Source organism: Manacus candei, unplaced genomic scaffold, assembly GCF_025592945.1.
Source record: "Manacus candei isolate 608988 ecotype Guabito, Panama unplaced genomic scaffold, ASM2559294v1 h1tg000005l, whole genome shotgun sequence".
NCBI lineage: Eukaryota > Metazoa > Chordata > Aves > Passeriformes > Pipridae > Manacus > Manacus candei.
The window spans coordinates 12,035,284-12,059,129 of record NW_026138053.1 but is presented as its reverse complement, the minus strand read 5'-3'; the positions used below and the strand labels follow the sequence as shown (position 1 = coordinate 12,059,129).

At 38.7% G+C, this 23,846-nt stretch overlaps 1 protein-coding gene across 5 annotated transcripts; it reads right to left on the bottom strand.

Moving 5' to 3' along the window:
* Positions 1 to 451: 451 nt before the first annotated feature.
* SH3GLB1 (SH3 domain containing GRB2 like, endophilin B1) lies at positions 452 to 23,187 on the bottom strand. Of its 5 annotated transcripts, none has more exons than XM_051804101.1 (11): positions 22,952 to 23,187; positions 17,958 to 18,099; positions 15,261 to 15,389; positions 13,491 to 13,624; positions 13,015 to 13,107; positions 11,586 to 11,672; positions 10,178 to 10,201; positions 7,720 to 7,809; positions 7,165 to 7,265; positions 1,943 to 2,174; positions 452 to 924 (listed from the first exon to the last, which is right to left on the bottom strand). In XM_051804101.1, the coding sequence occupies exons 1-11, from the start codon at positions 23,021 to 23,023 to the stop codon at positions 817 to 819; spliced, it is 1,212 nt and encodes a 403-aa protein (XP_051660061.1). In that variant the 5' UTR covers positions 23,024 to 23,187; the 3' UTR covers positions 452 to 816. The 5 variants fall into 5 exon arrangements, with proteins under 5 accessions (XP_051660061.1, XP_051660070.1, XP_051660033.1 ...); XM_051804110.1 differs by having other exon boundaries at positions 11,634 to 11,672; XM_051804073.1 differs by lacking the exon at positions 11,586 to 11,672.
* Between the last annotated feature and the right edge of the window lie 659 nt (positions 23,188 to 23,846).

The following is a 23,846-nucleotide window of genomic DNA, read 5'->3' as shown; positions in this document are numbered from 1 at the left end:
GGGGATGCAGAATTTCATTACAACCTATAATCTGAAAAAACTGTATGCTCATCTATAGAACTACTTAAATGTAGGGAGACAGTGTGTATCTGTTCAGCAAAATGCAGCACTTAATTTAACATAAAGGCTGATTTGCAGTTGAAAGAATCTGCATAATTACTAATCAAACTGAATTAGGCTCTTTTCTGGAAAGCAGTTAAAGGGAAAAAATACAAGGCAAGGTTCAAAACAAGTCAGAATATATGTCACTAGCTTGTGTCAATCCACCTAGGTGCAGTTTAAAATCTCAGCATACTGGGAACTTGCCTTAAGTTTTCAAAGGTGACTAAATGCACAAGACACTCAGCAGACAGCCATGAATGCCTCAGCACATTTGAACTTCAGAGAGAACCATATTGTTTATGTTTCACATTTGGTTTTAGTTATTCAAATAACGTGCATTACACCTGCATCAGTTCACAATAAGTTTATTTTATGTGAAGAAAAGCTTTGCCATTAATGAAAAATTTCAGTAGAAAACAGTACCTCCTGCTTTCAATCTAGATTACTCAAAAGTAAAAGCTTGTATTAGTGAAAACTTCAGTAGAAACAAATCTGTAGGAAACGTTCTTGGCACATGAAGTAAAAGCTTTAAACACATTAAGTTTGAATAGAGTATTGACCATGCAACCATGCTGGCAGAAAAGCCAGTTTTTAATGGCTGGTATTTGTCCCTCAAGACAATAACATGGAAGACACATAAACCTGCTTACATAACGTTAATTGTATATAAATATGGTGTTGCCATAATTGACAGTCTCTATTCAGGCCAACCATTTAGTTTAGCAGTTCTAAATAAGTAATAGGCACTTTGCCTTTCTGATTTCCCCTTTCACCCATCAGCCAGTCTGAATCCATGCCAGGGATACTGTACACTGTTATCACCTAAAAAAACCAAACAAACAGAAACACATTCTTACAAACTTTCTTTGCATGGAAAATAGTTACAGTCTATCTTCATGTGATTTCAAATGTCTTAGAATTGAGATTAACTAAGATAAGCAGTGCATTTAATATAAGCATCCATGGAACATAATCTAATGCTCATAAAAATTATTTCACTGGTCCATGGAAAAGAACAGGCAAAGTAGCATATTTTAAAGTCCCATTTTTCTGATGAAATTCTATTCATTACTACTTCTTTTCTATTATACTTTATCTATAAATCTTGTGTATCACCCTCAACTTTAACAGGCAATCTGAAAGAAAGTTCATTGGATCTCCAAGTGCATGACAGAAAAACAGACAGTGTTGATGTGCTACCTCTTCACAGAAAATCTGAGGCCACAGCTTCTATCTAAGTCACTGTCTAGGTAAGAAAAAAGTCAAATAGAGATATTTAAGTAATGCACATTTAAAAACCCCAAAAGTCTGAAATTCTGTTTTTTGGATGCTCTTCTTCAGGGCTAAGCTACAGTTACATTACCAGATGGAACTCTGTTCCAGCACTCTGCTTCACCATCTATCTCCACCTGCTTTGTATAGACTCTCTGACTTAAGAGTGCAATTGAATTGGAACAGGAACAAACACAACACAACCTCCACCATTAAAACAAGAAGTAGTTGGTTGTATTTTCATATTCTTCCCAAATTACAATATTTAACATTTGAAAGTCTAATCATATTGATAACGGTGTTAAAGGTGTGGTGACAAGCAGACAGCAGAACAGTATCCTGATTGTCTAGCAAATGTTCTTGCAAGCTAACCTGGTGTAACTAATGTTAACTCTCCCTATGGAATATTAGCATATATAGGTACAGGACAATGTTCCAAGAGTACTGCTGAAGTTTAACTTTAAAAAAATCAACTACACAAATTTTTTGATGTAGCACATCTGAACTGGCTACTCATAAGCATTCCTATTTTACTTTCAAATGATCAAGGTACATAGAAAACTCTTACCTCATCTGCAAGTAGCGATAATTCACTGCTGTTTGCAGCATCATAATCATAGAGAACTCTTGCTTTCCTGCTGCCACTTGACGACTTCAGTTCACTGATGCCTGAAGTAACGACTGAGTTGCTTACTGAAGGCAATGAAGCAGAGGCTGAGGCCAAGACTGAGGGAGTAGAAAGACTCTGCACAGGAGTTGTGGAGGACTGATTGTTGTTAGAGAGGAAAGTAGATGGAAAGCTGTGAGAGAAAACAAAACAAAAAGAGTTCTGAGTGAATCTGTTTTACATAGGGCGCTACATGTGCCTCTGTGCCTAAATTAGCATTCTGATTTTTATCGGCAATAAACATAAGTGGACAGCAGTAATGGAATAGTACTGATACTTGTATAACCTAAATAAAGATATTTGTTCCTGATCTGCAGTATAAATCAAACCAGTATAATTTAAAATAAATCTGCAACCTTAAAAAAACTTGATATTTGCCTCTTAAAAAAAAGGGCAAAACCAACAAAGCACTGTTGGTCAAACTTAATTCAGACTGTATTTTAATAAACATTTCTTTTGACAGCTCTGCCAGTAAAAGTAGCCTCCACCCCCTCCTGCTCATTCCTCAATTACATGGTTACACAAAAGATTGTGCTGACGAACCAGGGATCAGGGAAATATAATGCAAGTTAAAAGCACAGCCTCTCTCTGAAAGCAAGAAAAACCACACAACTATTTTTGTAATCTAAATCTGTTCATTGATTCAGCTAACTACATGCTGTAAAACAAAATATTCGTTACACTAAAGATGAACTTATATCGAGTTAAGCTCCTCCTTTCTAGGTCAGGCTGCTACTTGCTCAGTGCCAGCTGTAGTACTTGCCAGACCCTTCCATGAAGTCAATTAAACTCATTAACCTGACAGAAAAAAAAGGGAAAAAACGTGTATAATCTTCTACTTAGTTAATGAGCTGAATCACAAAAAACTGTGATGAGTGCCAGAGTGGATACAAGTGACAGGACAGAATAACATGGCTGAAAAGTGGAAAGAGCAGAAAGGAGAGAGAGCAAAGCAGCAAGGGATTTCAGGGCAGTGGGGTAGGAAGAATGGGACAGCCTAGGAGGTAATGAAGAGCTCTGAGATTGTCTCATGTCACTCTGCCCTACATCCTGGGATGCAGTTCCACAGCAGACTAAACATTTATTTAGCAGCTGATACAGCAATTTCTTGTCCCTCTGCTGTCTTTGTTGTAACACTCATCTGATTCTACCTGAAGAGTAGGTCAATGAAGGTTTTGAAGTTGGCGGAGCCAATGCAGTGAAAAAAGGTCAGCTACTAGAAGTTAGACTGAGTCATGATGACATGGAACTGTAGCTGCATTTCCTTCCTTTCTTTTGCCCACTTAATTCCCACATGTAACTTCTCTTATGAGTCCTTCTACACAGATGCTTGGACATGGACATATTACATCCCCCCCTTTTTTTTGCCTACTCTTTTGATATAATGGAGACCTATCCACATCATGCATATGAACCTGCCAGAAAGTCTCATCTCATCACTTCCCACCTATGCTCCCCAATTAGGTGACTTCTGAAGATGCAGTTCAGTAGCAACTTCAACCATATAAATCCAGAGAAGTACATTCCCATAACCACATCTGCAGCATTATTGGTGCTCATATGCTCATAAGAGGAGCTGTTTTAGGGAGCTGATGCAGGTGAAAACTAAACCCATCAATAAACTGACTAATCTTTGGCAAGGCAGCTCAAATCTGTAACAGCTGCAGCAGTCCTGCACACACGGTTACAGATTCACCCTATACTTAACCTGGTAAATGCACACTGCCACCAAACAGGGTGGCCCCACTCCTCTATCCCATTTTAGCACAAATGTTCATTCTCTGTCATTAGAGTCAGATCTGTTGTTTTTGATTCAATTGGATCTAACAAAAAATCAAGAAGATTGCTAACTTTTCATCAGAACATCTTTTCAAACATGTTCACCTTGCAGTCATGCAATTATTTGTATGTGAGCAAAGGGAAAGAGCAGCACATCATGAAGGACAGCACTAGCCCCTTTACAGTCAGACTGAATTGCATATAAAAATTGGGAAGACTTCAGGAGACCATTCTGAGTTTAGTTAGCAGTTTACTACTGTGCAGAGAAGGAAGTACCACTTCCCTGTCTGGCTCACCTTGACCTCACTTGATCATAAAGACCTGGTTCAACTCACCAAAAGAGACTTCAACTCCACAAATTTATATTTTTTTTCATTTGCTACATTAATTTTTCAAACTAGTTCACCAGGTTCCCTGACAAACCAAATAAGTAGAACAAAGGGAGGCAAAACTAGACCCCACATTTTTGTAAGTATAACTCAGCTGTACTTCATGATGTATTTATTACTTGATTAGTTGGCATTCAAACAAAGGGATTTAATTTTAAATGACAATCAGCTGTTTCTCAATATAGCTAAATGACTGCTTAATATACTGCTAAACCTGTTCTCTGTTAACACAGTAATTACTTGTAAGTCATTCTGCTCAGTTCAAAGGGTCACTGGTTTGCACAGTCAGTGGAAGAGAAAACCAAAACTTTATAACCACTCTGTCAATCAGTAAAGCATTAAGTCTCACTCTCTTTGCAAAACCATATGTAGGCATGTTACTGGAAAGCTTCAGCTATACAGAGGTTGTCTGGAATTTTATTTTTTTTTTTGAATGCTTGAGTAACACAAGTTTCACAGCTTGTAGAGTAGGGGACTAGTAATGGGTAATCTGAAAAAATAATTATTCCAAAGGTTAGGTTTGTCTGTCAGGGAAGCTGAGAAACTTCAGAGCAAAAGCAGTTATCAGAAAGAAAAAAAGCAGTCAGAGTATCAGAATATTTGAAACAGATTTGTTTAGTTCATTCTGAGGAACATAAAAACATAAAAAGGAGATTTGATTTAAAGAATCAATGCAGTCCCACAGGAGGGAGAGGCAGTACAGAGGTAAGCATCTGATGCCATCTCTAAGAGAAACATCCGTAGAAACATGTCTATTTACATAAAGAGAACTGAGCACAAGTTTTCTCCCCACCTTCCCTATAGCTGGCTCTGGAGACTACCATCAGTGCTCAGCTTTGGATCTTGAATAGTCTCAGTGTCAACTGGGACAGGGTTCATGCCCTAGATCCTGACCCAGGGAAAACATAATATGCATCAACTCTAAAAACCAGGTTTCTGTTTCAAGTAACAAACTATGTCACTTAGAGGCTGAACACCTTTGGTCCATCAACCACCTCAAAACAAAGCTAAGTCCTTCACAGTTCTCAGCTTTCATATGAGAATATTGCACAATATCATTCTTAGATGTGTGAAAAGAACACGTGTAACTAAGCACTATGTGGCAACCACCAGAGTGCTGGCAAATATAACCAAAATGTAGCTGAGCTGCCTAAGCTGTTTATTTGGTACTGCATCTGCCTACACACAACACAGGGAAGGGAGTACAGTACACAAACCCTGTTCATCTGTTTATTTAATGCAATTGCTACGCACCACATACCTACAAATGGAGAAACTCTCCCAAAGCAAAGAGCACAACTTGAGACCCTGTCCCAGTGCTCTCTGTTACAGTTTAGTGGCACTCCCTTGCACAAGGAAGGAAAGACACACCCAAGATTTAATATCATAACTATTTTAATCCACATAGGTGGAGAAACTTCATTTGACTGTTTGAGGCATTTAGAATTTTGCAAAGCTTCCATGCTTTTGGTCTTCTAGCAGTCATACTAATTTTATTAAAAATACTAATCAGATCACAGCCACAAAAAGACATTCTTCTGTTTTTCTAAAGGTAGTATTTTCTTCAGATACACTTTTTTATACCTGGTAGCAGCTTACACAAATTTTAAACAAAGAGAGCTGTTCTGGGACAAGCTGTACTAAAGCAGATTTTAAATAGGAATATGTTCTTTCTTAGAATAAGGATATTATATGTTTAAGGCTTTCTGTTTAGTAAATATACTAGGATAAGAGTACGCATTTTAAAAATATCATCTCAAAATAGTTGTGTAAATATATTTCACTTAATTTCTAATTTAAGAGTTGTTTTTTCTTAATACAGTGTATCTTTATTTTTAAGCTTTCAATTCTACAACCTGTTTTTGTGTGTTGCCACATTTTATAGTTCAATACTTCTTTCCATGGAATGTAACTTTAAAAATGTAGCTTTTTTTAAGATTAAAGTTTTAAAGACTAAAAGTTTTAAAGACTACAGTTTAGTAGTTTAAAGTCTTTTTCAAGGCTAAAAAAAAAGTCTTTAAACTACACATTCAAACAAACTGAGGAAAGGAAATCAAATGCCACAGGAAGTTGCAACTCAGGAAAAGGATAAGACTCAAGAACACTTTTGTTTTTACTTCCTTGTCATGGAAAACATAAACAGCAATACCTTAGAGAGTTATTTAGAGCAAACACTACAGTAAACTTCTAAGCTCAGACAATCCTTCAATGCATACACTCACCTAAATAACATGATCTGTATAACCCTAAGAAAGGCTGATTTGTGAAGAATTAGAATAGGGAAACTTTATGAAAAGCAAGTATGTAGATCTCTCTACATCCCCACCAATCACACAGAAAGGATTATAAGCACAAACTAACATCAGGTTCTTCTCTTACTTTAAAAATGCTAAACTCATGAAACAGTCAAACTAGACCAATTTGCTCATTCCCCTGTGAGTGCTCTGGATTACGGATATTGTGAACTACATTTCTCCCCAGATACAATATCTGTGCTGGCAACTCACAGTGGAGAACAGGGTTTCACTGAAAATCAGGTAGTGCCCCGTAGCAAATAGAGGCAACAGGAACTCATAGGCAGTATAAAAACTTTTCCCACGTTGCACAGCAGTTCAGTAGCATGAAGCATAAGACAACTGAATGATTACAAATAAATCTCTAGAAATTGCTTTTTGTGCCATTAAATGAGGTTACCAAGGACTCACCTTCCTCAATTACAAGATACACAAAATGTCAGTAAATCAACCCTCAAAAGGCATTAGTATTGTGTGTATGCTTAGGGAAGTACTTGCACTTAGGTAATTACATATCCATTACCTGAGAACAGATATATTTCCTTTCAGTCCAGCATGCCTGTATGTTCACCACTGTTACATCAGTGTAAGTTTTCCTACTATTCATAACTTCAGGGAAAAAACCCCATTTTTTTCTAAGTGCTTTATACAGTGTTACTACCTTCCAAGCTGTTTCTGGAGATCCAACATATATTGGTAACATTGTGCATAATAGGTCATCTGAGCTTCAACAAAGTCATTCAGACAGCGGAGATGATGTGCCTACAACACAGCAAAGAATTCAGGTTTTTAGTCTGTAAGAGTACTATGCTGCATTAGAAAGAGTAGCCACCTAGGTGCTAATGCCAATACTGGCACTTAGGGATTAACACCAGGTAGACATAGTGCCTGGATTCACCAGGTAACCAGGATAAAATTCCACAAAAATTAACATATCTGAGCACATGTTTTTGTCATTTCAACACTCAATTGATCTGACGAATGGGAAGCTGAACATAAAGGATGAAAATGAAAGCTCCTGCATTCTGAAGATAAATGGGAAACTAAAGTTCAATTCAGTGGATGCTAAATTAGAATTCAAAAAAATAAAAAACCCCACAGTTTAATGGTTTAATGCACTGAAGTGAAACCTCACAGCCCAAAGTTGCCAAGCAGTTCACTGTAGCTATTTTTAGGAAGTGCCCTGACATTGACTTTCCCCCTTTTGGGTACTCACATGTGTGCTGCTGATTCCTTCCAGCAGAAGTCTGGTTATCTCTGCTTGACGGTCAAATTCACTCTGAGTAATTCGTACTTCCTGTTCAGACTAAAAGGAAGAACACACATTAGGTATTTGTACAGCACTCTCTGCTACACCTTCCCATGGCAACAGTCCCATTTTATTCAGAACTGCTCATACAAATGCATTCATCACAAGCTTAGGTGTTTGAAATGTGCTTTTTCTTTGCAGACCTTCACTAGGCAAAAAGAATAATTGCATTATGGGTTCAAAAATGTTGAGGCCCTGTATACACAACAAGCACCTTTATTATCAGACACCTACTACATATGCAAAAGAAAGGCATTTTTCTGCCAGCAGTATTACTCCATCTTTCCCATAACAGACCAAGCGTTCACTGGCATAGCAGTGTCTGCACCAGGGGTTCTGTCAGCATACCAGTGGCAGCCATAAATAATGGCATTTTTTTTCTACACGTTAACAGGTCTCTGATGAAATAATGTAGGGTAAATCTCATTATTTTTGCCAGGCAACTGCACAGCAATCAGCTGTACATAAATCTTTGATATTAAGTTTTATCAGGATATCTAATAATTTAATGTCTTATTCTGGCCACCAAACTAAACTATTTCTGGAGCTTGTAACTGAAGAATCTTTGAAAATAAATAAATCTGAACTACACCAAATGTTCTAACTTCAATTAGAGTAAAAGTTCTATTAAAAATACTGAATATAAGTCTCATATTTCAACAATTCAAATTTATTCCTTGTTACATATCCTTCTCAGCAATTTTTAAATAACTTGTCAATGTTACAGTAGTTTTAAACAACTTCAACCTAGTACAAGCCGAAGTTACTTTAGAGTACTTCTTTGGGGGTAAAGAAAAAAGGATACTAAACACACAAATACATAATATGTATTCTACTATCTAAGATTCATTGTTCCAAGATAGAATGTCCTCAGCCTGGAATCTGGATTACCATGCTTCAAGGTTCATATGCATTTAGTGCCTTGCTTCTAAAAACAAACTCAAGGGTTAAAATCTGCATTAAGTCCAAGATGCAGCATTTACTATTTGCAACAAAACAGAGGAAATATATTTTCATGAAACTTAATGAGGTGATACCAATAAAACACTGGTTTCAAAATAATTTTATGTGCTTCCAAACATTCTGTTCTTGCATTCAGCTAATGTTAATCAATAGGAAAAGTCACATGGAATCTCAGAAAAGAGTACAGAAGAACGATGCAGTTACCCAAGAAATGTTTTTCCATCTGAAGTCACTGCAGCTGGGAAGGCTTACACATTAATTAAACAGTGAGGAAGCAGCTAGAGAGAACTGTGTACTTCTTACTTGAAACTAAGATAGCAGTGTTTGTATCAAGTTACAAACTAATTAGGTTTTCTAAGTTTGTTGAGGAAAGAATCTTAGAATTTTCCTATTAAATCTTTTACAGTTCAATTTCTAAATGCCTCCTTCCCCTTGAACTCACACTTATACTCCCCTGTTTGCATGACAACTCGCAAGAAGTTGGAATAGAAAAAGTCTTCATTTATTTTCTCTCACAACTCCCAAGATTTCAAAGCTGCACATCCCAGCTTCTACTGGCAATTCCTTATACCTCCCACAGCTACCCAGCTAGTCCTCCCCTAGAAACCATACTTCAGGGACCCTGCCGTCCTCCTATTGACCTAATTTTAATTACCCCTCCTCTACAAAACTCCACTAAGGAATCTCTTCTTCACTGTTAGCACACCCTCTTGCAACTTGCTCCCAATACTGGTTTATCAGAGCCAGTGGGCCTAAGAACAGGCCTTCCCATGACACCAGAGCAGCTTTGACAAACATGCCATTAGATCCACTGAGTTTGTCCCTGTGCAAAGGATGACAACAGAAGGCTGCAACCCCCATCTCAAGGCTAATGCTAAGCTTATCAATCAGATTTCAGTGCAGGTGGAGTCTTCGGATGTGCCTACCCCCAGCTTCAGTTGCTGAAGGTCTAGTGACACTGGGGAGAAAGGTGGAATGTTCCATGTTCTGGGTGAAAGCTGAAGATCAGTGTCTTTGGGACAATTTCCATTACTAGACCTAAACCTTTTGAAAATTTTCAAATAAGCTCATTCTTAACAGGTCATTTTTAATAGGATATTATACCAGTAAATTTTGAGGGACAAGTCCTGTAGTTCTTTTTCTGTTGTATCTTGTCACATGAGAATCATATAGTACTGGCACTAAGTGACAGCCAGAAACAAGCCAGCTTACTATAAAACAAGCCACAGGCATTGTTTTACCACTAAAACCTGAAAGACCCTGGAGGGAACAGTGAATTCTGATGTAATGCACCAGGCTGCCAGCACTAGACTGAAATCAACAATATGTGATATCCTTTATTAAAGTAGACTAGCACAACTTATGGTTTCAGAATTCTGCAATTTTTAAATTGTTTACTTACTTTTGTCACTTCCTCAGCCCATATCTAGTCAGCATTAAGAGTGGGGGGAAAAAATAAAAACATACAAACTTAGATACTGGTTGTACTTTATTACAGCACGTAACCATATTTTGGCTTTTAACTACTTTCCTTTCCTCAGAACTTCACAGGGCTTTAAGGAGTGCTATAAATCAGTCGCCCAAAGTCCTTCTATACAATGAAGCTACAATGAGGATGGATAGCACTACATCTGTGAAATAAGTTAGATACTGAAGAGAGCATGACTTGTAGAAGTTACATATCACAAGAATCTATTTAAAACAAGCTATTACAACATAAGACATAACTACTTAGAAAATGACATGAATCAGACAAACTAAATTACTTTAAGATGAATTTAAGTTACCTTTTTGTGTTATAATAATGGAAAACTATGGAAAGTTATTCTCATTTTTACACTGAAACAGATAAATGCTTTCTCTTGCTAATTTCAATACCAGTTTTCTATTTCACAAGCACTTCTATTGAAACCTAAATTTAATTAAAAATGCTAGAGGTATCTCAAACTGAGTAATAAAGTAGTAGCAAGCTGTACAGTAATATCATAGAACTGCAAAGGATTTACTCTGAAAGTTAATTACTTCAGCTTGCTCTTCCAATTCCCTCTTGCAATGTGGTTTTCCTTTAACCTTCATTTTCTGCAGTTTTAAGATGATGACACAATCAGGAGTTTGGCAGGAAGAAATGTGTATAGAGGTTGCAGAAGCAAATTGTAACAAACAATTTTATTTGCTCTTTTATCTGATCACAACTGAGATATCTGGAACACTAATGGAGATGAGACCCAATATGCTGTGCAGATTCAAGACCCAAACCAGGACAGGCTGGACAGCGCAGTCTATGCTGTACATAATTAACACCTTTCTTTTCTGCTTTCACAATTATGGTGCTAAAACCAGCTGCACTAATGAGTCCTCTCAACAAGTTTAGGATATATTGTGATCTAAGTTAAGCCATTAATTTCTGTGACCATTACTCAGTTGCAGCTATTTGTAATGCATTGCTTGAAAGGAGTAATTTCTACATATTTCTGTCTATTTCACATAATCCACTTGTACTCACATTAAAAAGATAGGAAAATTAAATCATTCCTTTCCCTCCAATGGGTGAAAATAATTTCAGAAGTGAAAAATCACATTTGCATCTTAAGTTTACTTTCACAGAAATTAGAATATAATATACTGAATATTTCAGATTATCAGAAGTAACCTGATAAAAACAACACCCAATGCTGTACTGACTTAAGTGCATCTAGTGCACTGTACCAATCCATTTTAAAATGGAAAACATCTAAACAAGACCAAAACAAGCTGGATAGCAAGAGGAAACATTTGACAGGGAAATGAATGAACACAGGAGGCCAACAAACCTTTAGCCATTTTACATGCAGCAAGTTGAGCACGTAAGAGACATTTACCATAATGTTATTCTCTTCAGGCTGAGAAGTGTTTAGTTGCTTAAATGTATAGATAAAAGACAAAAGCAAGTTACAACACTGTGAATATAGCAGGTGAATAGATTATCGGCACAAAGCACTGCAAATTTAAGCTAACCAAGATTGTGAACTGCATACAGATATATAAAATAGTTTAGATTTCTATTTTAAACACTGATCTAAGCTATTTCAGTTGTACAGTAAGCACGGCAGAAGTAATTTTCAAATATTATGTATTTTTAGAACAGGGAAAAAATAATAACATGTAAATGTAATTTATCACTTTATCCTGTCTAAGAAAATAGTAAAACAAAAGCTGTCATCATAACTCTATACACTTTGCTAACCTATCAGTCCAGACCTGTTTATTAGGTCTTTTCTTTATAAATAAGTGAGCCAGCAAAATATGAACCATTTACATCACATCCATATCCAGGTTAATTCTCATTTCTATATAGCAGCAGATAAAGTCGAGGTGCAATTTTGTTATTTCTCCTGGAATTCTACAATCTGATACTTATTAAACATGTATAGTGCTGTCAAAAGGTAATTAAAAGTGTAGACAAAGTAGTGAAGAGGCTTAGAGTTTCATGCTCTACCAGCACTAAATTATTTGTGCATCAAACTGCAAATTACTTGTTATATGATACTTAGGAGTGGTCAAGTAGTAGCAGCAGCAAACTTTTACTAAGCTCTGGATGATTGCACTGGTGATAGAACTAAAACTGAAATATAATACATATATTATTTTAATACAAAGCTCAAGAGGAACAATTTCCTTGTGGTCTTTTCATTGTTTTAGAAAGTAAGGTTTAGAGGCATTTTAAGAGTTTAAAAAGCAGTAATTTTTTTTTCAATTTAATTTCCTTGAGCAAGCGTTTTTTGAGGGAATAGGAATGGTTAAGTGATGTGAGTTTGAGAGTCTCACCTCTGTTTGGTGGTGTGAAAGCAATATGTAAAGAGCAAAACCACAAATATATTCCATATACAAGTTAAGTATAGGTAGGTTCATCAGTTGAAAGTAGTTATACATATGCTCCAACATTTGCAGAGATTCAAGTATTTATATTTACACCCATATTGACAGATTGTAGCAAGTCATTTTTGGCAGTATAGATTCATCTAGTATAGAAGTAGTAAGTTCAACCTGATGGAATATTCAAAAGTAGAAGACTTTTAAAGACCTTGATCGGTAATTCACTTTTATTTCCTTGTGTTCCACTGAGGCATTTCTTACAAAAGTATCTAGAAAAATAACGAGGGTAAGAAGCTAGGACTGGAAACATAACCAAGAAGTCAAGTTGAGAAATATAAATCAATAAGTTTCAAAGTTATGGACAAGTTTAAAAAAAACCCTACTTACTGCAGCTCGAGCTTCTGCAACTTTTGCCTTCTTCAGTCTGGTTTTTGCAGCATCCAAATCCAGTCTCTTATTTTGTAAGAGTTTGCGTTCTTTCTGGAAGTCAGTTAGGTTAGTTTGTGAGAACAGGTACACATACTGACAAGCAAAAGCCTGTCTACTCTGAAATTTTTTTAATGAAGTATCACATACAAAAAGGTTCTTCAGCTGAAGAGAGAGAATTAGATCCTAACTATTCTCACACATTTTATACTAGATATACATACTTTCAATAGAACAATTACCAAATGCGAGTTTTCATAATTATTTTGATTTTACCTGGGCAAAAGCAAAGAAAATACACCAAAGGCACAAATTTTACTCAAGTTTTTCTACATTAGCTTGAGGAAAGCAATAAAACACCATTATCAACTCCTACATTTTGAAGACTGACAGTTACAACTGGTGCGAAATGCTGAAGAATGTACAGTTCAACTTACAGTGATAGTTTTGTAGTCCCCTTCAATAAAGTTTCTTAGGGGAGTGAGAAAGTTTATAGCAGAAGTTTGAATTAGTTCCCTGTCTGCTGTCCCAATTCGCTTTTGTGTTTCTCCACATTTAATGAGTGCATTTCCTGCAAAGGAAAAAAAGAATATTTTAATTTCACAGTGATTCAGGCAGGTGGTTAATACAACAGGTTGATACAGTCAGAAAAGTTTAGGCCAGCACTTTGAAAGATAATCCAATGCCATGACAAGGGCTTTCAAAAGAAAACCAAATCAGGTACAAAAAAAACCCCATAAAAACAAACAAACAAAACCCTAAACAAGCACCCAAACACCAAGCCAAACCATTTTTACTAAGGACAATCACAGATCAAGGCAAGATCTCAATGGGAACAGATACAGCATTGTAGAAGTGACACCATGGCAACTCCATACTGAACACCTATTTCAGAACCAGGTATCATACCTAGTTATTTTAATCCAACAACTTCCTTCCCCCAGACAACATTTTTGTTTAAGTCAAGAGTAGCTGGTAGCAAGGAAAAAGCTTATGTAGCTATTGTAAAATTATGTACTTCTCCTTGTCCCCATCTGCTCCACCTTCTAAATATACATTTGTATAATAAGTGAACAATACTTTGAAGTTTGTTTGCAAGTTAGGTACTGAAACTGAAGATGGTGTATCAAGAGTAATTTCAATAGGATGACATGGCTTAGCTAGAAAGGACATTAAGTTTTCAGAGAACTAAAATACTTTGTGACACTGCATGAAACCCAACAATGTATCTATCTTTATGCTAACAGATTATGTTATTTGCCTGAATTCAAAAAATTCTGCAACTTAAGGGACAGTGTACTTAAGTACAACTCTATTTGATGTTAAAAGCAAGACTTGAGGCTGATGGTCAGAAGGAAGGCCACAGATACACAAAATCATGTGGAAGTCAGAGGAACAAAGCCTGCCATTATTGATTTTGTACCCATAAGACTTCTACAAAACATTTACTTTCTTTTAATGGCCCTTTCCTTCATTTCAAAAGGAAGATCATTATTTGCAGATAAAGGACTTATTCTTCATAGAAGAAAAGTTTTCCCTCCCACTGTAATTTTGAAGAAAGTAACTGAAGAGAGTGATCAAACTTTGCAGACTATTATATATACAGACACCTATGTTTTCCAGTTGCTTAAGTTAAATTAACAGCTACAATTATCAGGAATTTTAAGAGTTGTAGAAAACACTAGAATTAGACTGTATAATTAGTGGCAATGTAAAAATATTAGATATAACACCTCCAACCCTCCTGTCATAGATATGTAAGTTTACTGGAGAAGGAAAAAATTTAGATTGTGTTCTACGCTCTTATCATATATTAAGAAAACCAGGAATCCTGCACATTTAAGAGAGGCTTCTTACTCCAGAAGTTAATGTCAGATAACATTTTCACTCCATAGCACAAGTAAAATTGATAAATATTGTCAGATGTGCAAATGTGTTCCTTTAAAAAAGAAATTAAATTCCAGAATCATTTGTTCTGGTAAGCAAATTATCCATCCACAAAAATGGATACCATTCCAACAGCAGGTTCAATTTTTAGATTTGGATAGAAACATCATCATTGATCTCCTAAGGCTCAAAGATGCACAGCAAGTCATCTCAAATTGTTACAAATGTCATTGAACTGTTTTATCTAGAGGAAGACAAGAAATATCACTTTATATTGTTTAAAAAAAATTTATATCTGTGCTTTTTCTGCTTCTACTTACCGTAGGCTGTTCCTGGGCCAAATTCATTCCCAGCATCAATCATATACTGGCCTAGTAACTCTGGATTATTCATGCGACTCGGTGCTTTGCGATCCAGCTTCTCATAGACAAATTCTTCTATTCTGGCATCTAAAAAAACATTTATTTTAAATAATTACTGCCATTTAAAGCACAAGTTAGAAAGAGAAACAAACAAACCGAAAAAAAAGAAACACACAAAATAAATTTGAAAATCCAGCCATTAAACTCAACATTAAGTGAACAATGTTAAGCTGAAGATTCTGTTCTTGGAAACCAACTGTGTTCCATGTTTGCCACGCTACGTTCAAGTGTTTCCTAGAGCCAACTGTGAAAGTGAAAAATTATACTTTTCCTCTCCCTTTTCAGCTTTTTTGATCAGAAGTCTTAATTGTGAGAGCATAACAGAATGTTTCTCCTTAAAAAAATACAGTCTTTTGTTCCCCCTTCAGAAAAAAAATTTGCCAAAATTGTTCATTAGAATTAGCAGAGTAGGAATTAATTTCAACAACTACTGCAGGTTCCCTATTAAGATGTTCTGAAAGTTTGATTCCCCACTTCCCCTGCTCCCTTGAAACACTTTGGAAGAAACCCTCAAAGCTGTACGAAAGTGTTTCATTCCTATCTTTTCTTAGTTTGAGCAATAAAATTATCAGAAAAACTTGTTGAGACTATATGAACACAAATATCCATCTATCATAATATTACGCCACTGTGCCCTTCTCAGGTGAAAAAAACCTCACACACATGAACAGGGATCCTGTTAATTACAAAATCAAACTCCTCAGATACAATAATTTCTCTGACCAATTGCTTTGATTTCCCATCCAGCTGGCTTTATTTATACAGTTGGTATGAACTAATTTCAGCCTGCAATAGTACAGACAACCACAAAGAAGCTTTCCAATGAACAAACCTGCCATTCTGACGCAACCAAAATAATACTTGTTAGACAACTTTCAACAGCACTGGAATAAATAACTACTCTCTCATGAAGGTCACAAAAATTAACCTGACACAGACAAACATGGGTACCAGTGCATTCTCTGGAACCAAGGGTGAACCAAAAATAATAAAAATGTATTTATTTTCTTTACTCAAACCATGAAATTTATTTTTCCCTAAATCACAAAAGAACTGAAAAGTGATCTAAAATTATTGGAATATTACATGGGTCTGACTTAAAGGTACAATTAAAAATGGGATTGAAAGTGATTTTTCGTCCCCTAGACAGGGTCACTCCATTGAACAACCACCAAAAGCAGCTCTGCAGCATGTGATCCTTCTCCCCAGTAGGCCACCAAACAGCTGAAGTTACATTCACAGACGAAGACCATTGCTTAGCACTGAGTATTTTTAGCCATCAGAAAATGGACTGGTCAGCATAACTGAGATACTACCACATATTAGCCTTCTACTGAAACTTCTTTGCACAGTTCCACTAGCCACCAGTTAGTGCTTCAATATTCTAAGCTTACAATTTTCTGAAAAAGTCCAATAGATATTGCAAGTACTGAATTGAATGAAAAAGACAACTATTTCCTCTGGCCTAGACAAAAGTAAAAATTTGAGTTAGAATATTCTGCAAGTTGTACCTGCATTCTTCCCACAGGATTAGTTGGTTAGTTTTTTAAACACTGTTTTTATGAAACTAAAAGATCCAACAGATTTCTAAAGTAATACTTCAAAATCAACATTACAAAGAATTTATCTACTTGGCATTAGAGAAGTGCTAGCAGTGTATGATTTACCTTTACTAATAAATCCTAGCTTAGTATGTCACTATAAGAATATTTATGTTTTCAGTGCAGAGGTAGTAGCAGCATTATAATTTTATCATGCGATCAAACCTAAAGGAGGTTTAGATTTTTTCAGTACAGTAGTTCACCCAGTGACTAGAGACCAGGTCTTGACTTGAAATCTAGATCTACACACTAAGGTAATTCCTACAGCTCCCAACTCTAGCACAACTGCAGGATGAGTCTAAAACACCTCATCAACATTACTACACATAGCAGCAATTTTAGAAACAAAATTAACACACCACAAAACTACATTTCCTCTACCCATGTTTTTTTCTGTTACTATTACAGTAAGAGATTCAACAGTGAAGAAATCATATTTGACATTTTTTTGTATTGCCTAAGCAGGGTGCATCAATCTAACCATTCTTTAGTAATGGAATTGTTAAAGACAGGTATTTCAGTTCGTGTTGCCTGCTTCAGGCTGAATTGTACTGTGCAGAGAGTTTAAAGTAATGAATTAGTAATGTAGTTTCTTGAGCCATCGTATCTACCCCATGAGGAACTTCAGAGTTCTTAGAGCTAACCAAGATATCTGGAATTAGAGTGGGAAATTCAATTAAACAGGAAACAATTAAAAAAACCTGTCAGCCTGAGACTGACCAGAGTATGGAACCAATGCTACAGTTCAAAGAGCTGTCTAAAGTTTTTCCCATTTGAAGGGTTAAGGACATACCACCAATTGGTACAGTGTCTCCAATTCTCACTAGCTCTTCAAAATGTGCTTTCCGTAACACCATAACACTTAAAAATTTAAAACTGCTACATTTAGTCATTACATTAGTCATAACTTCAGCAATAGCTATTGCAATAAACATTTACATTGGCAAATCTATTCACTCAAAAGTTGAAAACAAAAACCTGAAGGTCTCCTTACTTGGATTTGGCTGCAATAATACTTCTGTTTGTTTCATTATTTTTTCTGTCCACAATTTAGTGCATTCTGCTTTGCTGAGAAGGTTCTCCAGGTGAGCATCCAGTTCAGTCTTCTCTGCCTGACCAAGCTTTTCTTCCGTGAACTGCAAGTTAGTGAGGTTGAATATACTGTTAGTTCATAGAAATAATTTTCCAGGACAAATTGAAAACAGTCACGTATATTAGTTTGAAGATCATGTTTTAAAAGATCTAACCATTCATTACTCAGTCATCAATAAAAATCTAACAGCAAATTTGGAAGTTGTTAAGTTCAACAACACACTTTCACTATCAGGAAAAAAAAAGGGTGGGAGAATGCTAGATCAAGATGAGGAAGGTAATTTACATTATGAAGAAATCCTCTGCTCAACATGGTACTGAGAGTTCTCATTTTGTCTAATTTTGCTGTGTGCTTTAAAACATAAGCCAAAATGAAAGACCAGAGGTAATGAAGAAAATTAAAAGATTACTTCAGTCTTGTATATTTTGTAATTGTTTGGCAACTCTTCTACAGTAAAACCTGAAGACAAAACAGACTCCCATTGCAGCTACCTTGGGTGTATTGAAAAAGATGTCCTGTCTACAGCAAAGAGGACAAAAATAGTGAGTTTAAACCTCAGCATCAGGATTTAAATTAAAATTAGACATTAGAGAAAGCTTCTAAAGACAAGGATTAAAAGCTAAAAGAAACTTCCTTGGGAAGTTGTGAAATAAATATCTCTGGGTGGGAGGTGTTTTGCTTTTTAGAATAGGACAAACCAGTGTTTGATAAACTTTAGATATAACTGATCCTGTTACCTTACAGAAACAGTAAGATGACCTCTGCTGTTCTCCTCCAAGCTGCAATTTCAGTGACAATGAAATACAATCTAACTCTGTTTAGCTAAATAAACACATCAGGCAATTCATTTCACTTCATACAAAATTCACGCCAAGTCTTATTAATCCATGAACAGTTTGGACTTCAATCAGTGTTCTCTGGGAGAGGGGGAAGCTCCACGTTTCACAGCAGGGAACCAAGCAAAACCGGAACTGAGGGTTCAGCCTGCCTCCCTTCAGAGCAGTAGTTCCTCATGATGATGATCTCATCACTTGACAGTCTGTTGTTCAAAGTCAGGCATTTTCAGGAGAATTTGGCTTATGATTAAGTCTCTAACAAGCTTACCAATTAAGAACATAACAGGACTGGAAGCATTCTGACTGTCAAACTTCATTCTTAACAAGTTCTTTGGTGGGCAGTAAGAAACAGTACAATACAAGTAAATTGCATTGTCTAAGTTCATTTGAATTTCCATCACATGTAGAATGAACCCAACTTCGACAGTATGCACATCTAAATTCTAGATAAATGCTGTGGCATTTGCAGTTCCACATAAAAGCAAACTGCATTTGTGAGAAATTCAGTTGCAGTATAGAGAAGAATGGAATTTATTCATTAATGTATTACTACTACTGTTTAAAAGGCTTTCAAAAATATGTCAGGAACTGTAGGTTGTTCTCAAAAACTACATATAGATTCATTATAATACAGTAAAAATGGTTTTGGAATTAATTTTTACTAATTACAGAGAAGAATATTTGTATATAAAATGGGCTTTCCTATTAATATTTCCATAAATCTTCTCAGCAGTGTGAAGATTGCTTAGTGAAGATCACAATGTTAGATTTCACATATACATTTCAAGAAAAAGCCTAATTTTGACAATACCAAGCAGTGTGTTCAATAGTAGTTTGACAGAAGCATTATTTCCAGCATCAGTGTAATGCAACAATGTTGCCACTCTGATTTCCCATCTCACTTACTCCAAAACCTAAATCTGAACTGATCTTTCTGATTTATGTCCTTTTTCAGATATTACTGCATCTCTTGAGGATAAGAATGAGGAAGGTGGTCCTACAAATCAAGAATTTTTCTTCTGCTTAGAAAAATCATCCCAAAACAGGCAAAGACTAATTATTTTCTACTTTGATTGGAGTTCTAAAAGTTTCAATTTTCTTTTTACTAAAGCTTAAAACAGGTCACAAAGAGATACCTAATGTAAGCACTTGCTGGAACAAATTATATCAGTAAGCCATCTAGACCATATACATCCGTCTGTATTAAATTCAAAATACACACACGAGCTGCCTGACAGTGACAGTTCACGCACATGGAAACTGTACTGGTTTGTACACAACTGGGTTATCACAGCCCCATCACCACTTCAAGTCCACATTGCAAAATCACTAGAAGGAGAAATTACATTAAGACAAGCCTCTAACTTTTACCTGAAGTCATGGACAATAAAAGTGCTTCTGCTACCAAAGAGTAAAAGCCCAACTCACTCCCAGCTGCTGCACATCATCATCACAGCTGGGCTTTGCGAACGAAGATTCGGGAAGGGCTCTACCCATGTTTGCTACAAGCACGCTGGTGGCTAAAGAGGCCAATGTGAGATAGACAAGTCCAGTTGCAAAAGGCACAGCAGAAAGACTCCTTGGATGGTATCGGCAAGATACAATTCTTTCTGCGTTGTCTTTTCTCCTCTAGAGCAATCCTACATGCGTTCTCAAAGGCATCAGCAGCGTTATAGATGGTGTGTCTCCAGACCACCCAGTTGGAGGCCAGAGTAGACCAGTGATGAAGATCAATATGGCCAAGGCTGAGATGATGTTTCAGGGAGTCCTTGTATCTGCTGCATAGGCATCCTGTCAATTACCCAGCCTGACCTGAGGAAGAACTCGCATTCCTATTGCAACACTCAATGGCAGTACTTATTTCACCTCAAATACCACTAACTATAACCATTTGCTACTTTGTTCCACAAATTGCAACTACTGCAAAACAGACTGAGAACAACTCCTTCAAGCATCATCTGCCTGCCAGAAGGAAGGGTAGGATTTGATTGAAAATGGCCATTCAGCTTGATTTTTCTGCAGATTACTAACTAGAATGTGGCAGTCTGAACACAGTATAATCTCATCTACAGAAGGAACAGGTTTCTTGGAACATGAGTATCATTGATTGTGGGTAAAACAGCCCCAACCCCCTTGTAAAAGAGTCCGATACACCTGTGAAACACTTGCAAGCCATTCCCTTGCAAACACTTGCAAGTCTTCTAAATTGAAATGGAAATTTTAAGTGATTTTCCTACATGCCACTTTACCCTGCTGAACTGTCTCACAGGGTTTGGTGGGGGGTTGTTTCCAATATCCCAAAGTGACTAGAGTCAGGTCACATCATCCAGCAATGCCTTAATGTAAGAGTTGCACTCAACATACAGAACTGTAACTTTTACTGGAGGATTCAAAATCTGGATCCATATGATATTTTTTAAAATTTACAAAATTATTACCTGTCCATAATATCTATAGGCCTTACATAGTACTTTAAAAAAACCAACCAACCAAATAAAAAAACCCACAAAACCCCCAAAACAATAGGGGAAGCAACAGCTGCGCACAGAACACGAGTTACTCAGACCATAAGAACACCTTAGGGATTTGTTTCTCCCTCTCAATGGCTTCATTAAATTTCTTGGTTTAGGGGGAAGTGGCAGCTGGTAGAGCAAAATTATTGCTTCCACATATCCACTGAATTTTCATTTAGGTTACACAGAAAACTAATATTCAGATGTAAACCAACAATGCTGACAGAGCATAATGGAGTAAACCCCAGTTCACACCACCTTTAAACCATGACAGACTGCAAAAACCTACATTAAAGTAGTCGGTTGATTTGAACGGAAAAAGCCAAGATAAAATGATGAAATCACAAGGTCCCATCACAAGATCTTACAATGAAGGATGAAACTCCATCTCCTTTTTTTCCCTTGTCCAACAAGAAAAGGGAAAGTGGAGGCTGGAAAGGAAGAGTCGGTCTGGGATACATGTAAACCTGGAAGAAGCCCAGGTAGAGGGAGAAGCATGGAAATACCTCTATCACAAAGAGAAGCTACAATGATTGCTTTAAATTCATTTAAATTTGAACAACGTTTTTTGACGAGTTTGCATTTTCAGAGCTCTGCTGTGCTGCTGATCATTGGTCCTCCTTGAATATTGAGGTTTAGAGCAATACATCAGACCGATCAGACGAGATAACGTTAATCATGCTCCAAACCTGACTGTGACCCAGCGAGAACTCATGAGATACCAAAGTGGATTACTATACACTGCTTGGATGTCCACCTCCCTACAGGAAATCTGTTCAAGTTTGATTATATAAAGAAAAAGGATTATGGCTCAAGACAAGCGCTGAGGAACAAAAGCCAATTATAGTGCCCTTACCGTGAAGAAAGGGGAAGACCGATCCGGAAACAATGCGCTATCAAACAAGCCTAAAAACGATACTAAAGCTCTAACAAAACAAAACGCCCAAGCAGACTCATACCAGGCTTTCGTGTGCAGCATCAGAGCTCCACTTTTACCGATCATGCAGCGGCATGGATACGTTTCTAGCAGATAGTAAAACCCGCAGCTTATTTCAGGCGAGACACACCTTTGTCCTTTGCACGCACAAAGTCCGGCCGTGTCTCCCGGCAGCTGATGCCTGCGCACCCTGTCCTCCCAACCCTGACGCCTTCTCCCCTCTTGCCGGTCTGACCTTGGGCAGTTTCAGCCCCCCGAGGCTGCTGTAGTGCGGCCCGCCCGGAGAACCCCGGGCCTGCCCCGCCCGCGGCCGCAGGACCGGCCCGAGGAGGCCGCTCGGAGCCGCCCATCGCCGGCCGGCCCGGCCACAGCTCCGGCCTCGCCCCCTCCGGTGCAGCCGGGCCTGGCGCTGCCCCGAGCCGGGAGCCCGCGGCAGGCCCGGCAGCCAGCCCGGCCCCTCCCGGTCCCGGGGCGGAGCCCAGCGCCCCGCGCCGGGACAAGCGACGGCGGCCCCGCGGAGACACCCGCGGCCTCGGCCCCGTCTCCGGCTGGGGCCGCCCGGCGGAGCTCCGTCCCGGCGAGGCCCCAGCAGGGCCGGGCGGTCCGTACCTGCACGGCGCGGCTCAGGAAGGTGCCCGCGTCGGCCGCCAGCTTCTTCACATTGAAGTCCATGATGTTCATCTTCGGCGGGGGCGGGGGCGCTGACTCAGCCCGGGCACCCGCGGCGGCGGCCGCTACGGCCCGGCCCTGTGGGCGCCGCCGGGGGCGGTGCCGGGCCCGGCCCGGCCACAGCGGATTGGCGAGGCCGCGGCGTCAGCCCAGGGCCCGGATCGGCCGGGGAGCGGCGGCGCCCGCTCCGCCTCAGGCCCGACCCCGCCCCGGCCCTGCTCCGCCCTGGCCGCTGCTCTGCCCCGGCTCCGACCCCGCCCCGGCCCAGCTCCGTTCCGCCCCGCGCTGCCGTGAGGGGACGGTGGGCGGGGCGGGATGGGGTGTGTGGTGTGTCCGGCTTCTGTGTCCGGCTGCGGGGGGACCTCCCTTGTGTCCTGGCAGTGTCCTCGGCCCGAGGATTCCCGGGCGTTATCGGCGGCCCCGAGGCTGCGGCTGCTCCGGGGCGAGTCCGGCTGCCCGCCAGCCCCGGGAGAGGGGGGCTCTCTGAGCCGGTCGCGGCCTTTACCGTAAGGACTCACTGGCGGGGCGGGCGGCACAGGCAGGGTCCCCTCGGGCAGGAGAAGGTGACCATCCGGGCACGTCTGTCCCCGACCCCAGGCGGGGAAGCCCAGCCGCTCCTGCGGGCTGCGGCCCGGCCTTCCCAGGGACTGGCACCACCGAACCTGGCCCGGGGAGGCGAAGTCTCGCCCCCGCTCCCGTTTTTTGAGTCCTGGCTTTTGTAAGTGAAACCTTGTCTTCACGAAAAAATAGTTTTCAGATAGACCGTGAAAATATAAGCTGGGGATGAATTTTTTAGGAAGCCGTCTAGAAAAAGAAAAAAGGCTGTTTATTAAAA